We start from the raw sequence: 18321 nt of genomic DNA, 5'->3' as shown, positions 1-18321 counted from the left end.
CTAAGATGAACCTATTATACAAAAATGATTCATTTTTTCAAAAGCTATAAAATTACTTTTTTTTGCATGGATATCAAACAATATTTAAGCCCTCATCAATCTTCATATAGTCCCATTACATATTTATATTATTACATGTGTAAAATTTTTTCTTTTAGCAAAACTTTTTTAAACAAGCAACCAAACATTCATTCTCTAAGTACGTTTACTAACCCAACCACCAAAGGCTAATGTAAATATAACAATAGGTCAAACTACACTTTTGGTCTTCATTTGTGTAATGTTCCACTTTTAACTCTTTGTGCTTTCAAAATTTCACCAATCGCAGTGTACAGTGTACTTTAGTTTGTAATCAATGTCAAATTCATAACATATCTCAATATTTTGGTTGGTTGATGACATAGAGATGACCTGTGATGGCTATAAATTGACATGAGTATTTAGGGGAGAAACTTCCCTATCAATGATCAATGGGATAGGGAGAGGTGGCATCCACACCTCTCTCTCTCTTTCTTCTCTCTTTGTCTCTCAGTTATGACACCAGCATGTCTCTATCACGAGGACATGCAAGTTATTTTTGAGTATTTAGTCATTTCACATTATGTTTTGAGCCGCCACATCATCAAATTGCAAAAAAAAATTTGAAGGTTTTTCAAATTTAATTTTGATTGCAAATGAAAATAAACTATAAGGATCTAATTAAAACGTTTTGAACCACATGGACTAAATTAAACGACCCAAATCATGATGACCAAAAATGTAATTTGATCTTAAAAATGATTTCATTGGGGAATATTGTTGGACTATATCATTACATCAATGGGGAGTGCTAGAGTGCCCTAATTGTGCCCTAATGACATGACATTATTATATCAAGTTTACAAAGACTATTTTAACCTTTATTAAAATCTAACAAACTTTAAATTACAAAAAAAGAATAAAAAATATTTTATTTCCCCCAAGCCAAAAAAAAAAGAAAAAGAGTTTTATCTCCAATCTAATGTGACCTTTAAAAAAAAAAAAATAGCCCTAATTTTAGAACCCTAAAAATTCATATTTTGGGAACTACCTTCAGATCTTTATTCTTCAAAAGAAAAAAAAAAAAAAAAAAAACTTTCAGTTCTCTTTTCTTTTATTTATTTTGTCGATTTCACCTTCCATTCTTAATAGTTCTCGACCAACACATGGGAAAATTTTAAAGAAACTCTTTCCTGCAAATTCATCAAGTTAGTTGTCTGCAGGATTATGTACAATTTGGTTATTAACAAAACTACAACTCCCTGCATAATTAAGTGTTTGGTTATTACCAATTTAGACTCATGCCTCTCCAATTAGTCTTGGCCCAAAAATTCTTAAACAATCACACCAAGAAAGTTATATATAAAACCCAATTTAAATGATAAAGAACTTCTCTATTCTCTATCAAGGTATAACTCATTTCAAAAATCGAACATAAAATAAAATGATTAAGAGGAAAAGCAAGTGTAGGAATATGTTGAGAAAATAAACAGGTGTTGGAGTTGTAAAGAGAAGGCTTAAAAGCACTTTTAAATAGTCAAAAACGCTTTTGCTTGCGTTTGGGAAAAAAAAAAAAAACTTAAAGCACTTTTGAGTTATAAAAGCACTTGGAAACGCTTCCTGTACATTCACAAGAAGCACTTGAATTTTTTTCAAAAAAATTTATGTTTTTTTTAACAAAAACGCTTCAAGTGAAAACGCTACTGAGCAAAAGCGCTTCCTATAGAAGCCCTCCCAAACAGGCTCTTACAGTTGTATTTGAAAATAGAGAAGCGATTTTCGCACTCCATTTTTCTTAGGGTTGCCCTTTGGTTTGGTTTTTACCGAACCGACCGACTACCGACCGAATTTTTTTGGTTTGGTATACCGATTTTCACAATTCGAAAATCGGAAATCCGAAACCGAAAATATCCGAAAAAAGTTGGTAAACTGACCGATTACCGAAAAAAACCGAATCGATTATTACCGAAAAAACCAAAATATATACCGAAAAAACTGAAACAATTACCGAAATTTAGTTATATATGCTTATATAATACTATTATGTTAGTGGTACAATAAATATTAAACTACTAATATCTTAAACAACTATAAAAAAATATAATTGTATAATGTTATCATATTAATATTATCAAAAGTGTGAGTTAAGATATAGAGTCATTCTCTAATAAAGTAAATGTTATTATTTTTAGGAAAATAAAAATCTCATTTTTAAGTAAGTAATGCATATATATATATATATACACACACTCATATTTATCGGTATATATACATACTAAATTAATAGGATATGTACTAATACATATTATTAAACTAATTATACTAGTATATATTAGGCTTATTCATACAATTACCCCTTGTAAGATACACTTTTTTTCACTTTGCCCCATGAAACTTAAATCCTCTCAGTTTGCCACCTGAACTTCACACAATTGTTGCAAAACACCCTATGCCGTCAACTCTGTCAATTTTTCCGTTAAAAAAGCTGACGTGGCACCTATATAGCATAGATAAGACCCTTTTCTAGTTATGTAAGATCCATGTGGACAAAAAAAATTGACATGAATCTTATTATTTTTTAGTTTAAAAATGATTTTTTATTAGTTTTTTTGTCCACATGGATCTTACATAACTTAAAAAGGGTCTCACTCATGCCATATAGGTACCACGTCAGCTTTTTTAACGGAAAAATTGACAGAGTTGACGGCATATGGTGTTTTGCAACAACTGTATGAAGTTCAGGTGGCAAACTGAGAGGATTTAAGTTTCAGGGGGCAAAGTGAAAAAAAGTGTATCTGACAGGGGGCAATGGTGTGAATAAGCCTATATATTATTACTAGGGTAAAATACTAGTACTATACTAAACTACCAATACTACTCGTGCAAATATATATTCATCAAAAATTATATTTTATGCATCATATTTGATTAAATTTTAATTTATATTGGTATATAATAATTAATATTATTATAATTAAACTGAAAATGAACCGAAGATATACCGAAGTAAACAAAAAATGAACCGAAAATATACCGAAGTAAATCGAAAATTAACCGAAAATATCCGATACCAAAATTACCGAAATCGAACCGAAAACTGAAATTTACCAAAAATTACCGAACCAAAAAACACCGAAACCGAAAATACCGAAATCGAAAAATACCGAATTTTTTGGTTTTGGTTTGGTAAGCCCCAATACCGATCCGAACCGACCAATGAGCAGCCCTAATTTTTCTCCACTTGCACTTCTATTTTTTTCTTAATATTTTTTAAAATAAATGTATGAGTTAAAATCTCTAGTTTACCCTTAGTCGACTTTTGCTAAACAACTTCATCTTCATAAAAACTTGCCTCTTTCTTTCATACAGATACCTAACTAATTCACACCCAAAGCATATATTTGCTACTTATCTGAGGTTCATACAAGGTTTTCTCTATGCGGATTTAAGAGCTCTCTGGTTGTTTTGGATTTTGAAGAGGTAAACACCATCAACTACCAGTGAGTATCCACCAAGAAATTTTTTTGTAGATCTAATATGTAAAAGTTTGAAATGCACTCCTATCATGTGATGATGCACTTTGTCCATAGAGTTTGGTTCAGTTTATAGTACTGGTTATCCATAACAACAACAACAACAACAACAACAACAACAAAAATGACAAGAAAAATAAAAGAAAACTAGAGAAGGTGAAGGTTTGTTTTCTGCATTTGGGTGTATGAACTGAGATGATGGTACTCCTATATAGTTGGGATCCCTCTTGTACGTGGCTTCCAAGTCCTGACTCATTATACTTAATTATTGTGGTGAATCTTATCACATATAAAATTGGGGATGAGTTTGGTGGGAATGGCTAAAATAATATAGTTGAGTTGGGAGGCTATAAAGATGTGTTTGTCCTTGTAAATAAGTTTGGCTGGTGATCTAGATGAGAGAAAGAGTCATAGAACGGAAAATGAATTATTTTGGAAAGAAGATGAAGTTTAGAAAACATGTGTAAGGGTAAACTTGGAACTACAATTAATTAAAACATACAAAAAATATCATATATAAATAAAGGAGTGTAGATGGAGAAAAATGGAGTGCGAAAATCACCTCCCTTGCAAATAATGAATAAATAAATATAAAAGACATATTTCTTATTAATTAAGTAGTAATTTAAGCCATTAGTTTGGACAAAATAGTATTTTAAGCAATAATAATATCAATTTGATGTGGCAAATAATAGTGTAATGGGTGCAAAATAATTTTGCTATCAGATTAGGGTACATAAATCTTGTGTCCTACTAGGTCATAAAATCTTTTCCCTACATTAATTTGTAAGAATGAGGAGGTCTTGACTGGTTAAGATCTATATTATAGTGTCATCTCATCTAAATTATATCTCAAGCTACATCTTCAACTGTACAACTTTTGGAAAAGAAGTCAGTTATTATTAGACCATAGAAGTTTTTTTTTCTTTTTAATCAATAATTAATGTCTATGAAATTTGAATTCAGGACCTCTCCCCAATAAAGAGAATATATGTCATCCACTATATCAAATGTTCTTTGGCTTTGAACGTGGAAGTTAGATCAAAATTTATTGAATATCACAAAATATGAAAGGCTTAATGGGTAAACTCAAAAGAGACGCCTTGAGTCCTGACCCAAAACAACCACCACGTCTAAACTATCAGATACATTCTCTTGGGCCTTTAGAAGCCCAGTAACCAAAAATCTTCACTCTACTTGTGGGTCAAGCCCAATACATACTGTGGGCATTTTTCCATTGTGAAGGGCCCAAGTCTCCCAGACTAATTTTCAACACTCTTTTATTTCCAACCAACAGCCACCTTTTGTTGCTCTCTCAAAACTCAGAACTCGAAACCTCAAAGGAGCAGAGACTGCAATCCCTAATAGGTTTCTAGGGCTTCCTCACTCAATCTGAGCTCCAGCACCATGTACAAAACTGCAGCCTCACGACTTAGGGCTCTTAAGGTCAGTATTCAAAAGGGTCCCTCTCAAAGCCCCCCACTTTCTGTTCTGTTTCGTAGAAATTGTGAATCATGTTGGATATTGAATTTGTGGCTGGAAGATCTGTTTTTAACTTATCTGGGTTTTCTTTTGATGTTTTTTTGTTTATTTTTGTATAACAATTTGCAGATATGATTTTATTTGTTAATGCGGCTTTATAGCGTTTGACTCTTATTAGATTTTCTTTTAGCTTCGGTTAAAGGAATGATTTTTAATGTTTTATTCACCCTGCTTTTGCTTGCTGGATGATTGGAATAGCTTAAAAATCAATTTATGGTCCTTTTTTTTATTTTTATATATACTTCTTTTTCCTGTTACAAAGATGAGAAATTTAACTCAACCAAATTCAGCCTTGGTTCAATGTATCTGTACGGTTATGTGTTTTATGTTCCTCTTTTTGTGTCCTGTTCAGTTAAGTCGCATATATGCTTATAAGCTCAATGAATATACTTATATATTGCTTTTTGAAAATTTAAATAGATCGGTTTCTTTTATTTGGGTTGTTTTGGACATAGGATGTGATCGTCTAATTCAACTTGATTTATAGAGATCTTATAATTGGTTTACTGAATAAATATGATTTTACACATTGCAATTTTGGGCAGTTAGTAGATACAATATTTTTGTTCTTGATTATCTACATGGTGACATTGACTGTTCAACGATGCACCTATTCACTGTCTGAGTAGGGCCGTGTGGGAAATGTGGGGACCACCAGGTTTGCAACATCGAGTGCAGTTGCTACAAAGCCGGCCTCAGGGGGTATCTTTAGCTGGCTGACGGGGGAAAGCTCCAGTGCTCTTCCTCCTTTGGAAACCCAACTTCGAGGTGTTAACCTCCCTCCTCCACTTCCTGATTACGTTGAACCAGGCAAGACTAAGATTACAACGCTTGATAATGGTGTCAAAATAGCTTCAGAAACATCACCGGTATGTAAGAGCCATACAGTGTAATTATGCTTTGTTTTAATGTACTTCCCCCTTCTTCTACTGTTCAGTTTTGTCCATTGATTTGGTTTGTTGTTTCAATCGTTATTTGGTTGGTCAACCAGAATCCTGCAGCCTCCATTGGAATATATGTTGATTCCGGTTCCATATACGAGACACCATTAACCAGTGGGGCTTCACACTTGCTTGAACGGTTGGCCTTTAAGAGTACAACCAATCGGAGCCACTTACGCATTGTGAGGGAAGTGGAAGCAATTGGTGGTCACATAGGAGCCACTGCCTCTAGAGAGCAAATGGGATACACATTTGATGCTCTCAAGACCTATGTTCCTCAGATGGTGGAACTGCTTGTTGATTGTGTGAGGAATCCTGCCTTCTTGGATTGGGAAGTCAATGAAGAGGTAAGAGTTCTTTTATCAATATTATATTATACATCCTTTTAGGATTGTTTGGACAAAGTTTCTATTGCATTTATCTACCTTTGTACTCAAGTTTGATTTAAAATTTTCTATTGTTTGGTAAGAGGGGAGGAATTTGGGGTGATTTTTTTTTTTTTGTTAATATTATGTTAATTTTAATACACATCATTTTAGGATTGTTTGGACAAAGATTATGTTGCATTTATGTACCTTTCTTCTCAAGTTTGATTTAAATTGTGCTATTGTTTGGTAAGAGGGGAGGAATTTGGGGTGGTGGAAGGTTGGTTTGTGTTGTTTAATCTAGTGTTTTCATTTTTAAAAATAATAAAACAACAAAGCTATATGAAATAGACCTCTTCCAATTATTAGTTTGGATACTTGAAGGAGATAAGTTTGATGAGATTTAGGATAGGGTACAGAGGAATAACTTTAGTGTGTTCTTTGAAATTGGAGTTCTTTATTAATTTTTTTAAAAATTGTCTCCATATTTTTTCCTATGTCCACAAATGCGTTCAAAACACTTCTGTAGTGTTGGTCTCCATACATTGCAATTTGTTATCAATTTATCTAATTGTTTACTATGATATATGTTCTTATTTCAGTTGACTTTATGTTTGTACAGCTGCAAAAGGTGCGGGCAGAGATTTCAGAAATTCATAACAATCCTCAGGGTTTACTCTTGGAGGCGGTTCATTCTGCTGGTTATTCTGGTGCATTGGCAAATCCTCTTTTAGCTTCTGAAGCAGCACTGAACAAATTGGATGGCCGCATCTTGGAGGAATTTGTTGCGGTAAGATAAACTTATGCATACTACACACTCAAGTCAACTATACCTTATCCTAAACATACTTGTGCACACTGCCCATACTATTAATTATTCTTTATTCAAGTAATCAATTTTTTTTTTTTCTTGTTTACCTTTCTTTAACATTATTTTTATCCTTGTATCTTATTCATGTGCTGTGTGAATGGTGTTTGATGTGGAACTTTCAGGAGAATTATATTGCTCCTCGGATAGTTCTTGCAGCATCTGGGGTTGAACATGAGGAGATTTTATCTATTGCCGAACCACTTCTCTCTGACCTACGGGATCTGCGCCACACTGGCGAACCAAGATCTCAATATGTTGGAGGAGAGTTTCGTCGTCAAGGTGATTGCTGGGTATGTATTACTGTTCGAGCTGGTTCTCCTTTTCTATTTATGGTCTTCATTGTCTGATTACTCAAATTTATAAAAAAGTTTCTCATAAATTATTTAATTTTGTTGCTAACATGTTTATCTGCTTTACTTCTTGTGAGCCAGGAAGCACATGTTGCTCTTGCTTTTGAAGCTCCTGGCGGCTGGCGCAACGAAAAACAAGCTATCCTTTTGACTGTTCTCCAGGTTCCACATTTATTCTTGGAATGTTTTAAGATATTTCATGCATTTCAAATCATTTATGCTTAAGTAGTTTCTTCCAATTCCAGCCATTTATTTCCTTAAAAAAGCTGTAGAATTATCTAGTGTGCTACTTTCATATTGATATGTTAGATGTGTGTTGATAACAGTAATGTACTTTGCAGTTGCTTATGGGAGGAGGCGGTTCGTTCTCTGCTGGGGGCCCTGGAAAGGGGATGCACTCAAGGCTATGTAAGTTTTACCTAGGCTTTATAGTTTATTGCTGATTAGCTGGACCATTAGATTATAGTGTTATATTCTTGCTGATCATTCCTGTCATATGACAACAGATCTCCGCGTCTTGAATGAGCATCAAGAGATTCAATCCTTTTCTGCATTCAACAGCATCTTCAATGACTCTGGGTTGTTTGGTATTTATGCTTGCGCTGTAAGGCTCACCCTTGAGTTCTCAATCTTTGTGATTAATGTGGCTTGCATTTTGTTGGATACATTTTCGGGGTAGGGTCTGTGCATAGTCAGAGAATAGCACAATATTTTAATATCAAATGTTAGTCAGAGAAGATACTCATAATATGACTATCAATTTGACATCCATCTGATTATTTATCTTAATTTCAAGTCTGGCTGTTGATATTTGATATTGGAATGCTGCATGCTGTTTGTCATGTGCATTTTACTTGAGTTATGGTGTGCATGGGCGAATTTTGACAGATGGGGAGTTTGGCAATGGAGCCACTCTTATCGAAATCTGTTGGCAATGGAGCCACTTTTATCGAAATCTGTTGGCAATGGAGCCATCCCCTGATGTGCTATACAATAGTACAACACATGTATCAGGGGTGGCTTTTTTATATGTAGTACCTAGAATTCTCAGTTGGCTTGACAATGCTGTTTGATATATAATTAAAGTACGAATCGTATTATTTAGAAATGTTTTTCTTTTGTTGCTGCTTTTGAATGTAGGGCGCTGACTTTGCGGAAACAGCAGTTTATTTAGCAGTACAAGAATTACAGGCAATTGCAACACCTGGGCAAGGTTTGTTCTGCATATTTCTTCATTTTCTTCTTGTTCTTGAGAGATTTCTGATTTAAGTTTCTCTTTGTTGCCTTACTTTTTTCCTTGCTGGCAGTTACGGATGTACAGCTTAGACGCGCAAAAGAGTCCACAAAGGCCGCAGTTTTAATGAATCTAGAATCTAGAGTATGCCCTCTCTCTCTCTCTCTCTCTTTCTCACACACACACACAGACACTCACACAAAACCAGACACACATTCACACAAATACAGAAGCTTATTCCTTGTTTTGTTGTGTTATGTCTTGGCCTTGGGTTCTCTTTCCCCTCCTTCAGTTAATTATGGATCTCTGACACACTAGTTTGTTTTTTATTTTAACGTTTTTTGTTTGAGGTTGGTTATATTTCATTTTTATTTTGCAGATGATTGCATCGGAGGATATAGGCAGGCAGGTTTTGACATATGGAGAGAGGTATGCAATTACTACTAGATGGAACCTTTTTCCCTATTTCCATGGGTCCTCTACCTCAAATATCTTTACTTTCTTGTTTGTATTTTATGTATATAATCCTGGTGGTTTGACATTATTTTGTACTACAACATTTCTTGTGAGTTGTGACCTGCTAAGATATATGTTTTTTTTTTTTTTTTTTTGCAGGAAACCTGTGGAGCATTTCTTAAAGACAGTAGAAGAAGTGACATTGAAAGATATTACTAAAATCGCACAGGAGATTATTTCTTCACCTCTAACAATGGCATCATATGGCAATGGTAATCTCTAGTTTCTTAGACTTATCTGGTCGTCATATTACTAGCATTGATTGGATATTGAGAAAATTGTTCCTTGTTTTGTGGCAGTCGTGAAAGTCCCAAGCTACGAAACAGTTACCCGTATGTTCAATGCCAAATGATAGTGATTCTGCCTGTAACTTTTTGAATTACATGGCTACTTGCAACTTCCAAGCGCTATGTCAGACTTGTTGGCATTGTTCAAATAAATTTTGAAGGAAAATTTCAACCACATTACATGTATCAGAATTCATTTTGGCAATTTTATTTTATTCTCTCCGAGAGAGGCATTATTGCTATTGCTATGTTATTACTCATTAAAATTCTTTTCAACCTTTCATGGTGTAGAAGTTTGTCCTAGGCATGAGTATCAGAATTCAATTCTACAATAATTCTGATCAAATTCAATCATCAAATGATGATTCAGTGCAACTGTTTTATTTCAAATAAATGAGGCTCACAGGGTTCAGATTTGAATAAATAAAATATTTACCTGCTAACCTATACTCTCTCGTTACTTGGACTAATCTCAAAAGCTTAAACAAAGAAAATTTGGAATCACAAATTTTCTGAATCTTTCAAAATGATGGACAATTATCAAAAACTTTCAAGCTACCCCCATCACAACATCAATCACAAATTTGGAATCAACTTCAAACAAGACGAACTTCACAGGTCAACTCAAGCAGAAAACCAAGCCCAAATTCCTTGGCAAAAATCTCGCTCACAACGACGTGTCGTGTATTGACCAGAAAAACGGCGTGTCGTGTCCATCAGCCAGCAGCAAACAATAAACATTACTTGAACAAGTCTAAAAGCCAGTCAGTCCTCTCTGTATCTGTCTTTGAACACCTAACTGACAGTAACCACCACCATGAGACGCCGCCACCACCCGAAACTACTCTTCACTAAAACCATTCACCCAACCACCGCCTTGGACCCCACGCGCCGCCACTACGCCACTAAATACACCGCCAAAATCACCTCCAGCTCCCCCACCGGCCGCTCCCTCTCCGCTGAGGTGTCCCCGCTGCCGCCGCTCCCCACCGACATCCGCGGCTACGCTCTCCCGCGGCGCGACCTCGTCTGCAAAGCCGCCAACATCCTCAACCAATCCCCTTCCGCCACGTCACCAGACCCCTTCTCCGACCTCCACGACTACCTCACCTCCCTCTCCATCTCCCTCACTCCGGCCGAAGCCTCCGAAATCCTCAAATCAATAAACCCCAGCCCCGACCTCGCCCTAAAATTCTTCCGACTTTGCCCCTCGCTGTCTCCGAATTTCCGCCATGACGCCTTCACCTGCAACCGCCTCCTCCTTATCCTCTCCAAGTCCTCCTCCCCCGCCCGCTTCGACCTCGTCCGCTCCATCCTTTCCGACATGGACCGCTCTAACATACGTGGCAACATCTCCACCGTCAATCTCCTCATTGGGCTGTTCGGCGACAGCGACGACTTGGAAACGAGTATTGGGTTGGTGAAGAAATGGAACCTCAACATGAACTGCTACACCTACAAGTGCTTGCTCCAGGCCTTCTTGCGCTCTCACCACTCCGCCAAAGCTTTCGATACCTACATGGAAATTCGCCGCAAAGGCTATAAATTGGACATTTTTGCTTACAACATGCTCCTGGATGCTTTGGCCAAAGATGAAAAGGTTTGAACTTTGTGTTCGGATTCGAATTTCTGTGTGTCTGTGGATATGGGTTTGTGGGTTTTTATTGTAGGTTCTGATTATCTGATATGCAGCAGAAATTTGACAGGTTGAGCAGGCTGACAAGGTGTTTGAAGACATGAAGAGGAAGCATTGTGAGCCCGATGAGTTTACTTACACCATCATGATCAGAATGAATGGGAAAATGGGTAAAGGTGTTGAGTCTCTGGCTCTGTTTCAGGAAATGATAATGAAGGGATGTAGTCCTAATTTGATTGCTTATAATACCATGATTCAGGCTCTTGCTAGGAGCAAGATGGTTGAGAAGGCCGTGCGTGTCTTCTCGAAAATGGTGGAAAACAATTGCAGGCCCAATGAGTTCACATACAGTGTGATTTTGAATCTTCTGGCTGGACAAGGGCAGCTTGGTAGATTTGATGAGGTGGTGGAGATGTCAAAGAAATACATGACTAAGTCGATATATGCCTACCTTGTGAGGACGCTGAGTAAATTGGGTCATGCCAGTGAAGCCCACCGGCTATTCTGCAACATGTGGAGCTTCCATGACAAGGGAGATCAGGATGCGTACATGTCCATGTTAGAGAGTTTGTGCAGTGCAGGGAAAACCGCGGAGGCCATTGACATGCTGAGTAGCATTCATGAGAAAGGGCTAAGCACTGACACTATCATGTATAACACAGTGTTATCTACTCTTGGAAGGTTGAAGCAGATATCGCATCTTCATGAACTGTATGAGAAGATGAAACTTGATGGTCCTGCACCAGACATATTTACTTACAATATTCTGATCTCCAGCTTTGGTAGGGCTGGAATGGTGGATGAGGCTGTGACTATATTTGAACAGCTTGAGAGCAGCGATTGTAGACCCGATATTATCTCTTACAATTCCTTGATCAACTGCCTTGGGAAGAATGGTGACGTGGATGAAGCCCACATGCGGTTTAAGGAGATGCAAGAGAAAGGGTTCAGCCCAGATGTTGTCACCTACAGCACTCTCATTGAGTGCTTTGGCAAGACCGATAGAGTTGAAATGGCGTGCAGGTTGTTCGAAGACATGCTTGCTCAAGGCTGCTGTCCTAACATTGTGACCTACAACATCTTGCTTGACTGTCTTGAGAGGTGTGGGAGGACTGCTGAGGCAGTGGATCTGTATGCAAAACTTAAGCAGCAGGGATTGACCCCGGATTCGATCACATATGCAGTGCTTGATCGATTGCAAGGTGGTTCACATAGGAAGTTTAGAGTTCGGAGACAGAGTCCAATCACAGGTTGGGTTGTTAGCCCTTTAAGGTGATGGAAGTGTTTTGATGTATAGCCAGCAAAGGTTGTAGTTGTACCCAATTTTGAATTCTTGCTCTTTGGAGCCATTTTCAATTGCAGCCAAGCATGTGGCTGTTGCTTGGACGTCTCAAGAAACTTGCTTATAGAGTTGTACGGTGAAGGGATCTGCGGTTGATAAATTTGTTGTCCATGTGGTAGTGGGCAACAAATATAGTGATCTTAAGTGAGAAATATTTCTGCTTATAAATGCTTGCCCTTTAATAATATGATCTCAAGTCTCAAATTTTGTTCAACAAAAATAAAGTCTCAATTTTTTTGAAAGGTGGAGTTGTGTAATACATATTTTATTTATCAAACAATTTTGGCAACAAAATGACACATCCACACTAATTCAACTACCAAGCCAAAAATAAATAAGACTAATTTTCTTACGTTATTGTAAAAGATTTTAGTACAGAACGTAAGCTGTGGAAGCAAGGAAGAATCGTAAACCAATAAGTGTTTTGCTTCAAAATTGAATAGCTCAAATGAGCATGCTGAGCAAGCTTCTCAGATCACATAATCTACAAAATTCTTCTAGGACACTCTATGGTCTATTACAAGGCTTACAAGCTACACTACAAATGCGATGCGAGGCCATTTGAGTGAATCTGAACAAGTTGCAGTGAATCATAATTGCAGTTTCAAACAAAACTGGTTGTGCAGAATCAAGCCCACAACAGTTGCTCAACGCTTGACCCATTGGAAGCTCTTCCTTGCTTTTGCCTTTCCTGGTTTCTTCCTTTCCACCACACGTGAGTCCCTTGTCAAGAAACCAGCTGCAAAGACAAATGAACTGGTTTAGCAAGAAGGAACATATAGTTATATAAAAATCATGTAAAAGAATAAGTCTGATTGACAATTTTATGGAATTGATAGCAGTGTTAAGATCTGTTTCTCCCAATAAATCATGAATAACAATCAGACAAAGGAGAGGGAAAAATATAATACAATCTCTGAGTGCAGGACGGAAGTCGGGTTCCCAATTTTGTAAGGCTCTGCTAACTCCTAATTGAATTGCTCCAACTTGGCCTGGCAAAAACATCTTTTAAATTTTCCATATATGAAATAAACAACAGAAAAGTCATGCAATGGATTAACATACTCAACATATAAAAAAAAAATTACTATTAAAAAAGGTTTTATTGTAAAGGGTAACAATGTGAACAAAGTTAGAGTTAATTACACTTACACCCCCTGAAGTTTATCGTCTTTTCACATATACCCCATGAGGTTTCAATAATTACACATACACCCCCTGAGGTTTCAAAACTATTGCATATAACCCCCTACAAGAGAAAAAAATATTTGTATTGAGGTTGGACCTTACACCTTGAGTAATCTTATTAGGCCACTTCACCCCTTAGCATGCATTTTTGCATAATTTCTCATCATTTTCGTCTCACTATAGGGGGTTATATGCAACAGTTTTGAAACCTCAGGGGGTGTATGTGTAATTATTGAAACCCCAAGGGGTGTATGTGAAAAAACGATAAACCTCAAGGGGTGTAAGTGTAATTAACTCACAAAGTTATAATATCTTTGTATCCAACTAGTATATAGAAAAAGAAGCAACCTCACAATAGTTTATAAATTACAATTAACTTGTTCGTAATTCTGGCAGCATATTTTGGCTGTTTCTTTACCTTCAAAGGTTTCATACAAAAAACTTGGCTATCCCGAAGGAATATTAGAAAAACCTGACTGTTTATTCACCCTATACAAAATACACAATTTCAGAATCAACATGGCGCGTGTGCACATCGGAAAAAATTTCATGCTCTCGACGGAGCAGGGGCCTCCTTCTACCCCAGATGTGGCAGGTATGTCCAACTTCAACATTTCATAATCCCCAATCTAGGGCAAATTGAACATAATATTTGTTTTATACACATGCAACAATTGAATTCGTATCCTTCTGGATTATTTTTGAGCTTCTGTACCTATATACTATTTAGACCTACCAACCCAAAATATTGAAGGAATATCCTTGAGTTGAGACATGTTTTTCACGCACATGAAATAATAGCTTATATGGAAATATACATTAACTTGTTTGGAGGCATCAAGCTAACATTTTAATAAAGAGGAGAGTTGAGTTCAATAAATGAATAAAAATACCTGCTATTTATAAGTTTGGCTTAAATAATGATGGATTTTTTTATCAGTTGATACGAGAGGCTGCAAAGACTCTGATAAGCATCTACTCCAGCTGTTATGAAAGGGAAATTAAGACTTCTTCAAGTTTTTGGTCAGAATAAATTCTTTGAACTCTGATTTTCTTCTCTCCTTCTTCGGTCTCTTCCCATTTTAATATCTAATTTCAAGTATAAAGCTAACCACCAACTAAATCAAACTAACAGCTTACTAAAAAAATAAAAAATTATTAGTGGCCGTTTGAACAGTTTTAAGGGGTCAAATTGAGCATGCGACTTCATGAGAGTGTGGACAGCAAGTGTGTCCACTAACATATGGAACTGGACAGAAAACTGTTCTCCATGAGAGTGTGGCCGTGTAAGTAAAAAGTAGTGAAACACATTTGTGGTTTGTTGGCATATCAAGTTAATGAATTGCATTCGAGGATAAAGGAGGGAAAAAATAGTTGAAATGGATCTCAAACAATTCAATATGATGGAAGAAGTTAACATATAAATCATATAAGATGTGTGGCTACAAACTTAAATTTACCTGTGACTCCGCCTCCTTGAACAGTGCAATTGATGTCCCAAAGGCCCAAAGTCTTTGTCTCGGAGAAAGGTCGAAGGAGAGCAGCACGATGATCAAGCATTGGGAAATAGACGTCGAACTGTTTATCATTAATCAGGAATTTACCATCACCGGGTTGAATCCAGACACGTGCTATACTGCATTTCCTTCTTCCTGTTCCATAAGCTCTCCCCTTGTCATCTACTTGTCTCACTCTTGCTTTGGCAACTTCCTCCTGTTTCTGGCGCTCTATTTCAGCTCTTGAAGACTTTCTGGTATTTTTCTCGTAACGGATGTCTTCTATTTCACTGAGAGGGGGCAATCCTTCTATACCATCAAAATCCTTCAATGCAATCAAAGTGTCGAGCATTTCATCTGTGATTCCAGATGCAGCAATAAGGTCACCAAACGCCCGATTTGGACCTGCAATTACCATACTGAGTAAGTATAACATTTAACAATCACCTGTATGGTGGACATAAGAGAAAAATGTGAATCACTCAACTAGTTCCATAAAAGTCAAGAGTGCACATCATTGATACAGTTAAAACACAGGAAAAAAAAAAAAAAAAAACTCAAAAAACAAAAATGGAGGTTCCCCTTTTCAAAATCTAGCTGATAAATTAATATTTGCAGCTAACCTTAGCAACTTCATTCAAAAGAGAGTATTATTTCAAAACTAGCTTTATGCCACATGTGGAATATTTGCAGCTAACCTTAGCAAATATCTGTTAATTTTAACTCCTTCTACCATTAATCAACAAGTAGTAACTCTCAAAATCAAAATCAGGACTCAGACGGAAACAGAAAATACACACACGAACATTGTATAATAAAATTGCTTGCTTAAACTTACAAACTTCTCAACACGTTTTCAATCAAGTCCTGCTGAACACGCATTCAGCAGCAAACAAACAATTGCTTGATACCCAAATCAGCCCAATAGCCAATAGTATAGTACAAGTGTTTCTATTAACCCCTACACTTTTCTATTCTTTATCATATATACAATTCCAAACTGCATATACATCAATGTGTATGCAAATCAGATTGAATCCTAAAAATTAACAAAAAGAAATTACCTTTGAGAATAGCATTGAGCCCCTGCTCCTCTCTCTCAAGCCTCTTAGCATCCTCGGCCGATATCTCACTCTCCGCACTAATACTAGCCTGAGCTGTCTGGCCCTCACCGAAATCGAACAACCCGCTTCCGCCATCGCCGCTCTTCTCCTCCTCTCCCAAGCTCCACGGCTTGTACCCCTCCACCGTGTCCCACTCATCGCTTCCTTTCGCTTTCAACCACGAATCGGCGTCTCCGGCGACGTCTCCAGCGGAGCCCTCGCCGCCAAACAAAGGGTCGAACTTCTCATCGGCTTCCCGAGAAAGCTTCCAGACGTCGGATTGGGATTGGTCATTGCCATTATCGGTGGAGAAGAATTTGGGGGAGAAGGTGGTGAAATTAGGGATTTTGGGAGGGGAGTGGGGTTGGGTGTATAAGTGGAATTTCGAGGAGATTCGGGTGAGGAGAGAGAAATGTGAGGGTTTGGGAAGGAGACGAGAGAGCATGGTGATGAAGAAGAAGCACAAGAGAGAGAGAGAGAGAGAGAGAGAGAGAGAGAGAGAGAGAGAGAGAGAAATGTGAGGGTTTTTACTTTTTCTTTTAATTTTTTAATTTTCAGGGTTTAACAATAAACACAGCAAGCGGCGATACGCCGGAGAGAGAGAGAGAGAGAGAGAGAGAGAGAGAGAGAGAGAGAGAGGGTTTGCCAGCAGGGGGTTTCTGATGTAAAGGACTTCCAAAATTGGGCTTGGGCTTCATCTAGTTTAAGCCAACTTCAAGCCTTGTATTTTTGGGTCAACCCGTTAGTTCGTTTAGTTTTGGGCTGATGAACCATGTTTACTTTTGTTGGCCGAATGTTTTTGATCATTGTAATTTCGTTAAATTTCTACTTTGGTCATGTTGTTTTAATTTCAGCAATTTCTATCGTGTACTTTCAATATTATAATAACTAAGTTCAAATTATTAACTCTAGTTAAATGTTGACGGAAAATTTAATGTGTTTTAGGACATTTTACTCCGCTTGGATGCTTATGTAAGCCTCCTACCGTCATTAAACACAATTAATTTGGAAAAATAAAAGGTTTTAGTGTCAAATACTAATTATGTTTAATGGCAGGTAAAGGCTTACATAGGCATCTAAGCTAAGTAAGATGTTCGAAATGCCACTCATGTGCGAAGCACATGCTGTCACATCAGGCTTTCGTCAACAATTGGCAGTTAACAATTTGAATCTAATTTCTATCGTATTAAAAATACAAAACTGAAATTACTAAAATTAAAATAACAAAACCAAAGTGAAAATTTCATAAGAATACAGGGACCAACAATGTCATTTAGCCTTTTTTTTCCTCAATTTTTCACAACACCAATTACATAAGTTTAGAAGACATAACATATTCTCAATACATATAACCAACTTTTAAAATATATTTTTGTTTTGTTAAAATTCTTAAAACATCTTAAAAATAACCCTTAGAAGAATTTTGTTGTTTCTTTTTCAAATCAACTTGTGTGGGAGGTTTGTCCTCCTACATGGTTAGCCGATATAGCTAGTTAGTAGTTACTTGTGATATATATATATATTTTTTTTTTGGGTCGAAATAAGAATTGCATTAAAAGAGCTCAAAAGGCATTGAGAATACAAAGTAGGAGCCCATAAGCCAAAAACATAAAAAATAGATAATAAGTGGCCCAAACAATAAAGCCTATCTAAACAGAAAGCCAAACCCTAGGCTAAGGAGGTGGGTCATGAGAGCCACTCCGCCAGTGGTTGGAAGCCGATAAACATCGTGAGGTGAAAGTGAGCAGAACCCATAGAATCCCCAATATCTTATCGTGTCAGCACCGAGCAAGAACCACATCCACCAAAGGAGCCAGAGAGACTCCAGAAAATAAAGAGTAACCGTAACCGAGGAAGATGGAGGTGCGAACACCTGAGCCGAAGCACACATCTTCCAAT

At 36.9% G+C, this 18321-nt stretch overlaps 3 protein-coding genes across 4 annotated transcripts; 2 read left to right on the top strand and 1 right to left on the bottom strand.

Moving 5' to 3' along the window:
- The first annotated feature begins 4857 nt into the window (after positions 1-4857).
- Positions 4858-10040, top strand: LOC147287330 (Insulinase (Peptidase family M16) protein). The gene is made up of 13 exons (XM_086241693.1): positions 4858-4997; positions 5723-5962; positions 6085-6381; positions 7022-7189; positions 7393-7560; positions 7702-7782; positions 7962-8028; positions 8127-8224; positions 8761-8833; positions 8928-8998; positions 9234-9283; positions 9470-9582; positions 9670-10040. The coding sequence occupies exons 1-13, from the start codon at positions 4959-4961 to the stop codon at positions 9720-9722; spliced, it is 1518 nt and encodes a 505-aa protein (XP_086097819.1). The 5' UTR covers positions 4858-4958; the 3' UTR covers positions 9723-10040.
- A 379-nt stretch (positions 10041-10419) lies between these two features.
- On the top strand, positions 10420-12679 carry ABO5 (ABA Overly-Sensitive 5). The gene is made up of 2 exons (XM_086241122.1): positions 10420-11257; positions 11364-12679. Exons 1-2 carry the CDS (start codon positions 10475-10477, stop codon positions 12567-12569), a joined length of 1989 nt encoding a protein of 662 aa, XP_086097248.1. The 5' UTR covers positions 10420-10474; the 3' UTR covers positions 12570-12679.
- Positions 12680-13037: 358 nt separating this feature from the next.
- Positions 13038-16982, bottom strand: LOC147287328 (small ribosomal subunit protein uS9m-like). Of its 2 annotated transcripts, XM_086241493.1 has the most exons (4): positions 16384-16931; positions 15284-15724; positions 13547-13627; positions 13038-13374 (listed from the first exon to the last, which is right to left on the bottom strand). In XM_086241493.1, the coding sequence occupies exons 1-4, from the start codon at positions 16865-16867 to the stop codon at positions 13283-13285; spliced, it is 1098 nt and encodes a 365-aa protein (XP_086097619.1). In that variant the 5' UTR covers positions 16868-16931; the 3' UTR covers positions 13038-13282. The 2 variants fall into 2 exon arrangements, with proteins under 2 accessions (XP_086097619.1, XP_086097618.1); XM_086241492.1 differs by lacking the exon at positions 13547-13627 and having other exon boundaries at positions 16384-16982.
- Positions 16983-18321: the final 1339 nt, after the last annotated feature.

The sequence above is a fragment of the Dryas octopetala genome, chromosome 4 (genome assembly GCF_963921425.1).
Source record: "Dryas octopetala chromosome 4, drDryOcto1.1, whole genome shotgun sequence".
Classification (NCBI taxonomy): Eukaryota; Viridiplantae; Streptophyta; class Magnoliopsida; order Rosales; family Rosaceae; genus Dryas; species Dryas octopetala.
This window is presented reverse-complemented; position numbering and strand designations above follow the sequence as displayed.

Coding starts and splice junctions, on each gene's coding strand:
- LOC147287330 (XM_086241693.1), top strand. CDS start 4,959: ATGTACAAAACTGCAGCCTCACGACTTAGGGCTCTTAAG. Junction 6,382..7,021: donor ATTGGGAAGTCAATGAAGAG/GTAAGAGTTCTT, acceptor ATGTTTGTACAG/CTGCAAAAGGTGCGGGCAGA. Junction 7,561..7,701: donor GTCGTCAAGGTGATTGCTGG/GTATGTATTACT, acceptor CTTGTGAGCCAG/GAAGCACATGTTGCTCTTGC.
- ABO5 (XM_086241122.1), top strand. CDS start 10,475: ATGAGACGCCGCCACCACCCGAAACTACTCTTCACTAAAACCATTCAC. Junction 11,258..11,363: donor CTTTGGCCAAAGATGAAAAG/GTTTGAACTTTG, acceptor GAAATTTGACAG/GTTGAGCAGGCTGACAAGGT.
- LOC147287328 (XM_086241493.1), bottom strand. CDS start 16,867: ATGCTCTCTCGTCTCCTTCCCAAACCCTCACATTTCTCTCTCCTCACC. Junction 15,725..16,383: donor GCTCAATGCTATTCTCAAAG/GTAATTTCTTTT, acceptor TGGTAATTGCAG/GTCCAAATCGGGCGTTTGGT. Junction 13,375..13,546: donor CCGTCCTGCACTCAGAGATT/GTATTATATTTT, acceptor TTGTCTTTGCAG/CTGGTTTCTTGACAAGGGAC.